The sequence below is a fragment of the Apium graveolens genome, chromosome 7, assembly GCF_009905375.1.
Source record: "Apium graveolens cultivar Ventura chromosome 7, ASM990537v1, whole genome shotgun sequence".
NCBI classification, from domain to species: Eukaryota; Viridiplantae; Streptophyta; class Magnoliopsida; order Apiales; family Apiaceae; genus Apium; species Apium graveolens.
In genome coordinates this window covers 15,913,997-15,922,611 of record NC_133653.1, presented here as the reverse complement: position 1 = coordinate 15,922,611, position 8,615 = coordinate 15,913,997, and the positions used below count along the sequence as shown (strand labels likewise).

Genomic DNA, 8,615 nt, shown 5'->3' with positions numbered 1-8,615 from the left:
GAGCAAATACTTATTTTGGCAAACCTCTCACAAGATCTTTCTTGATTAGTTCATTTATATTATTGAAATTTAAATGAGAGAGTTTCTTGTGCCAATTCTAGCTTTCTTCAATTGATGCTCTACTTAACAGACAGATTGCAGAACCATCAATACTTATTGAAAGCTTGGCTTCATAAATGGTACCATGCTTTTATCCTTTTAGAACAACTTTTCCTGTAGATTTTTTTACAACTTCACAGTGTTCTTCAAAGAAATCCGCATGATAACCTCTGTCACATATTTGACTAACACTGAGCAGATTGTGTTTAAGTCCTGAGACCAGAGCTACTTTTTCAATGATGACATTCCCCAGATTGATATTGCCGTATCCCAAAGTTTTTCCCATGTTGCCATCTCCATAAGAAACACTTGGGCCAACTCTCTCAACAAAGTCTGATAGCAGGGCTTTATTTCAAGTCATATGTCCTAAACATCCACTGTCCAGAACTATGATGTTTTTCATGTTGTCCTGCAATCACAAAGACCACTAATGATTAGTTTTCAGGACCCAGACTTGCTTGGATCCTTTGGCCTTATTAAGTTTGTTAACATTTGCAGCGGATTTAGCATCAGAGTTTATGTTAACATTTTTCTTATCAGCATTTACACTATCAGACTTTGCATTAGAACTTACACTAGAAGGAACAATGTTAACTTTCTTTAAATAAGGTTTTATTTGATAATAATCATAGTACAAACTATGATATTCCTTACAAGTATAAATGGAATGCCATAAACTACCACAATGCAAACAAGGATTTTGTGGCCTATATCTAACAAACTGTCTCTTAACTCTTGACTTTGAAGGTAAGGAGTTTGTGTTCTTATTTTTCCTGCAAAAAGAAGCCAGAATGGTCATAATTTCCACAGTTATGACATGATTTTTCTTAGGGCATTAGGAACAGGCTTATAATTGTTACTTTTGTTCACACCTTCCTTTCCATTCCTATTTTTCCTAGGTGGCTTGACCTTGTTTACATTCTTAACATCTTTCAGCTTATGCTTAAGCTGCTTCTTTGTCATTAAGCCTATGTTTACTTTAGTTGGCTTACCCTGTTTTGGTTTGTCAGAAGTTAATTTCTCTTTAACTTCTGATTTATCAATATCAGACTTTACAGCTACAAACTTAACATGATTTACCTTTGGCTTTTGTTTAACTATAGGCTCAATCTCTACAGTTCCTTTATCATTCTTATCATCTCCATAACCTAAGCCTTCTTTCCAGTTTCCACTACTAAGAATATCCTAAGTTGCTTTACCAGAGTTAGTCCAAGTCCTGATAATCTCTCTTTCCTTTTCTAACTCAGTTTGTAGAGATTCATTCATTTTAAGTACTTCATCCCTATCATAGAAAGCATCATCTCTATCTTTCTGAGTTTGATGTAACATGACTAACTCTTTTTCTAAATAATCATTCCTCTTTTTATAAGCATGATTTTCAGAAGTTAATCTTTCACAAGTTAAAGTTTGATCCCTATAACTAATGAACATGGTTTTAAGATATCTTCTCAACTCATTAATATCATCAGTATTAAAGGCATAAGTAGTTTGAGGTACTTTTAACTCAGCAGCATCAGAACTGCTATTAGCATTTGCCATCAAGGCATAGTTCACCTCACCTTCAGAATCTGAAGTGTTTGTCCAGCTTTTCTTCTTTGTGACAAGAGCCTTTCCTTTGTCACTCCTCATTTTCTTGCAATCAGGAGATATGTGGCCTTTCTCACCACAGTTGTAGCATTTGACATTTATGTAATCTCCTCTATCAGACTTTCCTCCTTTGCCTTTAGATTTTATGAAACTCTTCTTATCCGAACTTGCACCTTTCCTGGAAAACTTCCTTTCCTTTCTGAATTTCCTGTATGCAATCCTTGTGATTCCTTTCACCATAAGAGCACACAGCTTCATCATCTCTTCATCAGGATCCATCTGAGGTAAGCTTACAGTTTCTGAGTCATCATCAGTATCATAACTTGATGATTCAGTATCAGACTTTGTGATGAAAGCTTTTCCCTTGCCTTTCCTTGAGGCAGCTGCTTTGGGGAATTCCTCCTCAGCCTTAAGAGCAACTATCCTTGACTTTCTTCCATTTCTCTTGCTTCATTGTTCCATCTCAAGTTTATGAGTCTTGAGCATCCCATAAATTTCTTCAAGAGTTGTTTCTTCAAGAGTATAGTTGTCTCTTATAGTGGTGGCCTTCAAATCCCAACATTCAGAAAGAGCTAACAGGAATTTAAGATTTGAATCTTCAAGATCATATTCCTTGTCAACTGGTGACAAATCATTCAAGAGTTTGACAAATCTATCATATAAACCAGTTAATGACTCATCGGGCTTTGAGTCAAAGTGTTCATACTCTTCAGTGAGTATAGTCTTCCTGTTTTTCTTAATTGAATCAGTTCCCTGGCACCTTGTCTCTAAGGCATCCCATATCTCCTTTGCAGTCTTGCAGTTAATTACCCTGTTTGACATTAAATTATCAATAGCACTATGCAGCAAGTGTCGTACCTTAGCATCCTTAGCAATTGATGAGATATCATCAGCAGTGTAATCACTCTTCTCTTTTGGTACAGACTTTGCTGGTTCACCTGCAAGTACAACAGAGAGTTTGGTTGGCTTGTGTGGTCCTTCATTGATTCTGTCAAGGTATTCTGGATCAGTAGATTCCAGAAATATAGACATCCTCACCTTCCATATGGGATATTTAGATGGTTTCAGTATGGGAACTCTAATAGTCTCATATCGACTATGGATTTGAGTGTTTGGAGGTTCTTCAGTTTTGGTGGGCTTGGTTGGAGTTTGTTCTTCTTCAGACATGATTGTTTTTGGATCTTAAACTATTTGTGTGTTAACAGATTGCTCTGATACCACTTGTTAGGTCACACACACTGTAGAAGGGGGTTGAATACAGTGTTTATCACAATCAAATCGAATATAAGAACACAAGTAACATAAAATAGATTTTATTCAACACAATAAACTCTGTTACGATATGGAACTATCCTCTCTCAGTGATGAACAAATTATCACGAGAGGTGCTAGGGTTACAATAAATAATAACTTCGATTATGATAACACATATAGTGTAAACCCTATGTCTCTGTTTTTATACTACACAATTACAAGATAATCTCTAATTGATATTGAATTTGATTCTGTATCATAAATTATATGAATTATTTATCTTTTATTCCAAGTATTCTATTCTTCATAGAATTACTTCTTCATACATATATCTTCTTGCGTTTGTCTTGATCTTCTTTCCTTTCAATCAGCCGCCTTCCTTATCTGAAAGTATCCTTAAGTCCTGATATTATCTCCTGATAAATATATCCTGATAACTTAAGTTCTAACAACTTAAGTTCTGATATCTTAAGTTCTGACTTCAGTATAAGTGTTAATTTCCATTTAAGTACTGATTTGTCCTCTTAAGTAAGATCTGAAAACTAAACACAAATCATATTAGTCATGACATTATCAAATATATCTAACACTACGCCATAAGTGCCTAAATGCTATACTTTTTTTTAGTGTTCCAAGAAAAGCATTTTGTTACGTATTTTTTTGCTTAATCTTCTCCAACACTAGTCAAAAAGCATTGCATTAAACAGAAATATACTATTTTGGTAAAATTGTTAGTGTTGTGACGTGCAACACCACGTTTAAGCCGTTGCATTATATTAAATTATTTTTGAGATTATAAAAATAGATATATTATCAAAGAAAATACAATAACTTTAATATTTTAGTAAATTATTTCCATAAAATATAAAATGTAATATTTTATTAAATTTAACAAATTTTGACATACATTTTATATAAGTTTAAATCATATTTTGAATTTTTATAAAATTATAAATTTTGAAAATTAAAAAAATCAAAAAAAAAAAATTTTAATCAAAATATAGTTTTTTCGTTTAAGCGTTTCATTATATTAAATTATTTTGAGATTATAAAAATAAATATATTATCAAAATAAATACAATAACTTTAAAATTTTAATCATTTATTTAAAATGTAAAATATTGTATTTTATTTTATTAAACATATTTAAAAATATATATTTAAATCGTATTTTTAATTTTGAAAATAAAAAAAAATCTAAAAATAATAAAAGGAGGGGAAGAGAAGGGCGTGCCATGTAATGAAGCCCAATAATGTTTGGGTTGGGCGGAGCCTAATTGAAGTCCATGACACAAACTATGGAGACATTGAAATATAAATTAGGGCTCCTACTTCCATTCAGGTCTTTCTTCTTCCTCTTTCAAGCACACACACAGTGATTTCTTGCTCTATTAGCATTAGCAGCAGCTATGCTTACAAGAGATATACCTCCTAATCAAACTATTTACATCAAAAACCTTAATGAGAAAGTCAAAAAAGAAGGTGTTTTCCTCTCTCTCCCACACTATCTCTCTCTCGCTCTCTCTCCCCCCCTCTATATATATCTCTATAGTTGCGTAATTGGAGGATGTAGAGTTGGATTATATGATTAAGTTGAGCAACTTTCACAGTTATATTACTAGTTTCACACAGCTGAAGAGATCTCTGTATGCCTTGTTCTCGCAGTATGAGAGGATTGTGGACATTGTTGCTTTAAAGACGCCAAAACTCAGAGAACAGGCTTGGCTTGTTTTTAGTGAAGTTATTGCTGCTAGTAACTTTCGACAAGCCTATGGTGAGTTTTAGTGACTTGTGAGGTAGGGGTATTATTAAGTTTGACAGTAATATTATACTTAGCAAGTTTAGGAATAACATGTTCCGTTGGGATTTTATCTAAACTTATTTGTTTTAGTTGTTATTATTTAATAATTATTATGTGGAGTGTTTTATTTATATGACTTGGTCATGCAGCAGTAGAGAGTTTTTAGGAAGTTTGAATAAGGTCTTAGTAGTGGATACGTGTTAGTAGTCGTGTCAGTATTTGTGTCTATTTTCGTGCCACATTGTTAGGCATCAGTTTCCATTTGTTAACATTGTAACCATCTTTTTTATTATCACTGATAATACATTTTGTTTTCCCAGTTTTACAAGAATAACCACCTTTGTCTGTATATTTGTATTGCAGTGTTCAGTTTCTATATTTGGTATCCGAGCTCTAGGTGCTGTATGCCCAAATATCAACCCAAACACACAAATATAATCATGGAGATAACCATGATAAAAGAAGGCTCTGTGGGTTTAAGCTATCCAATTCTAACAAAAAGTAACTATACAACATGGTCCCTGAAAATGAAAGTTTTCATGAAGGCTCAAGGTGTTTGGGGTGCAATCGAAGAAGACGCAAAGACTGTTGTTGATGAGAGGACGGTACAGATAGCTCTCGCAGCGATATACCAAGGCATTCCAGAAGAAATACTACTGACTATTGCTGAGAAAGAAACCGCAAAGGAAGCTTGGGACGCCATTAAAACCATGTCTGTAGGAGTAGAGCGAGTGAAGGAGGCTAAGGTAAAAACGTTAAAGGGAGAGTTTGAGTCTCTTACCATGAACGAGACAGATAAAATTGATGATTTTTGTATGAAGCTGAGCGGGATAACAACCAACATACGGGTTCTTGGAGAAGTGATGGAGGATTAGAGCATTGTGAGAAATATCCTACGTGCAGTCCCTGATAAATTTCTCTAGATAGCTTCAAATATCGAACAGTTCGGAGACATGAAAGCTATGACGGTTGAAGAGTTAGTGGGTCGTCTTAAAGCTCATGAGGAGAGGATGAAGGGCAGGTCTGAGAGCGCAGACAGAAAACAACTTCTCTTGGCATCTCAGAATCAAAAAACTAGAGGTGGTTATTTCCGTGACAAAAGTAAGATCAGGTGCTACAACTGTAACACCTTGAGATATTATGCATCAGAATGTAGCAAATCACGACGGGAAAGAAAGAAAAGGCAAGAAGTAAATATGGCAGTCATCGAGGATGATGAATGAGTGTTATTATAGCCATATGGGCTCAAATTATTAGCCATACGGGCTCAGTTGAATAGCCATACGGGCTCAGATTATTAGCCATACGGGCTCAGTCGAATAAGCCATACGGGCTGGAAGAATTGCATGAGACAAGTTTAGATTAAGGGAGAAATTATTGGGATTTAATCTAAACTTATTTGTTTTAGTTGTTATTATTTAATAATTATTATGTGGAGTGTTTTATTTACGACTTGGTCATGTACTAGTAGAGAGTTTTTAGGAAGTTTGAATAAGGTCTCAGTAGTGGATATCTGTTAGTAGTTTTCATGCCACCTTGTTAGGCATCAGTTTCTATTTATTAACATTGTAACCATTTTTTTTATTATCACTCATAATACATTTTGTTTTCCCAGTTTTACAAGAATAAACACCTTTGTCTGTATATTTGTATTGCATTGTTCACTTTCTACATGTTCTATATATGTGTGATAAAGGATCATAATGTGCATATATTAGTCCTCATGTCTTGTGTCCGTATTCCTTGCAACTGCCGTATTTTGTTCTTAGAACTTATGACTGGTTCTAGAAAATTGTCATGGTTTAGATTAAGAAACCTAAAAATCAGTATTAAAAGTTGTACAATCTGTTATTACTTGCAACAATAACGTTCAAGTTCAAGTTCAAGGCTTCTGGAAGGCCTCCAGCGCATGCAGCTTCTAGAGCGAAAGATAGCTGCCAAAGATACTGAGGTTAATTTAATGTTTTCTACCTATATTTCACATGAATTGAGTTGGAGTCCATCATGTTTCATAAAGTGAATACAACACCCAAGTTACAACTTTCATATAAAACACCTAAGAAAGCCCAAAGGTAAACCTAGTACAATTAAATTTACAAGAAAGACCTTACTACATTTACTGAAACATAGTAACATACACTTAACTCCAGATGGGGGTACCTTTACACTCAGCATCTTCTCTTTGTTTGTATCTTGGAATAAGGTTTGGTGACCATATACTTTTTCTTTCTGAATGGTAATGGATCACAATGGACACCCCTTGTAACCTGTAAGCATTTCATAAGCAGATTCATCAGTGCCTATGGATTATGTCAAAAATAATCATAATAACAAATTTGAACCATGTGAAATCACATAAAATTTCTGCGAAATCTTATTATCCAAGAATTTACATACTTCCGTTGTTTGTTTTATTTTTAACTCTTCACATCCAACTGCTTTATTTTTCTGATGATGAATTTGTAGGTCGTTTGAAAATAATTAAGATTTCTAAACATACCAATGAGGCATTATGTATTGACAAGTCGATGCCATTTTGTAGGGTATTTACTGTAAAGGAGAAAATAGTATTGATGAATTGTGTCCAATAAATCCCAAACAATTAGACAATGCCACCTTAACCTTCAGCCTTTCTTTCTTGGGTCCAACCAGTACATTCATGTCCTGATTTAATAAAAAGGTAGCATCAGATAAATGCATGCAATAAATTCTTAACAGTATGCAAGAACAAAGCATTGCAAATGTTAATATATACGCTAATAGCATAAGTTTTGCTCCTCCTAGTACATCCTTTTATTATTGAGCAAGGGTCGCAAAATTTCATCAAAGCTACAATTTACTGCTTAAGTTACAACCTCTCTGGTAAACTGAATGTGAGGTATCAGCAGTAACTATGATTTAATTAGAAATATCACGCTTATATGTTAATTCACTTCTTTTTTTTTCTGTTACAGTTATTACACTTCAGCAAGGCTAACAGAAAAAAGTTATGTGTTCAGCTTCGGGGTTGTCCTAGTTGAGATGATAACAGGACAACCAGCAATTTTAAGAAATGAAGACAGGACTCGCATTACTGATTGGGTTGACTCTACTATCAAGAATAGTGATATTAAACAAGTTATAGATCCGAGGTTTAAAGGTAAGTATGATGTAAATATTATGTGGAAAGCAATAGAATTAGCACTGGTATGCGCATCTCGGAACTCATCTAACTCGCCAACCATTAATGTGGTAGTGATAGAATTAAAAGAGTGTTTGGCTATAGTGATTGGTAGACATGAAACAGATCAAAATAATTCAATTGGAATGGTCTCTATGGATTTTGAGAACTCCTTGGCACCTAAACCAAAATAGTTCCCTATTATGTATGATGTTACGTAGAGATCATATGATTCATCATTTAACAATATTAGCTGCTGCAGAAAGCATGACACATGATGTCCTACATGATCTACTGGGACTCAAGTCGGACATGACTGGTTATGCGGTACTGACTACTCCTAGCTTTTACAATATTGCTTCTTGTTATCAGAATGCATAGTAAAATGTATTCCTTTCCTTTTTAATGCTAGTCGTTGCTGGATAATCAGCAAGTTCAAAACATAACAGAGAAAGCCCAACTTCATGATGTTGGAGTTCAAAACATGGTACTTTTTACTTTGAGTTGCATTTTACCTATGTTCTAAGACCTTCCCTATGTTAAATGTGAGTGCATTATTTATTAGGATCTGGAAGTTTGTAATCTAAAGAAGTGGCTAACTGAGTTTGTTGTGGAGATAAAATGGTAAGTTTTTACATTGAATTTCAATGTCAGGTCTGAGGATGAGTACCAGCAGAACAGTTTCTTACATTAAGGGCATTTGATGCCCCACCA

General features: G+C 34.2%; 1 protein-coding gene across 1 annotated transcript; it reads left to right on the top strand.

Annotated features, from left to right (window-relative positions):
• Nucleotides 1-5,703: 5,703 nt before the first annotated feature.
• On the top strand, nucleotides 5,704-8,095 carry LOC141673318 (putative LRR receptor-like protein kinase At1g51890). The gene is made up of 2 exons (XM_074480055.1): nucleotides 5,704-5,852; nucleotides 7,696-8,095. Exons 1-2 carry the CDS (start codon nucleotides 5,704-5,706, stop codon nucleotides 8,093-8,095), a joined length of 549 nt encoding a protein of 182 aa, XP_074336156.1.
• The last annotated feature ends 520 nt before the right edge of the window (nucleotides 8,096-8,615 follow it).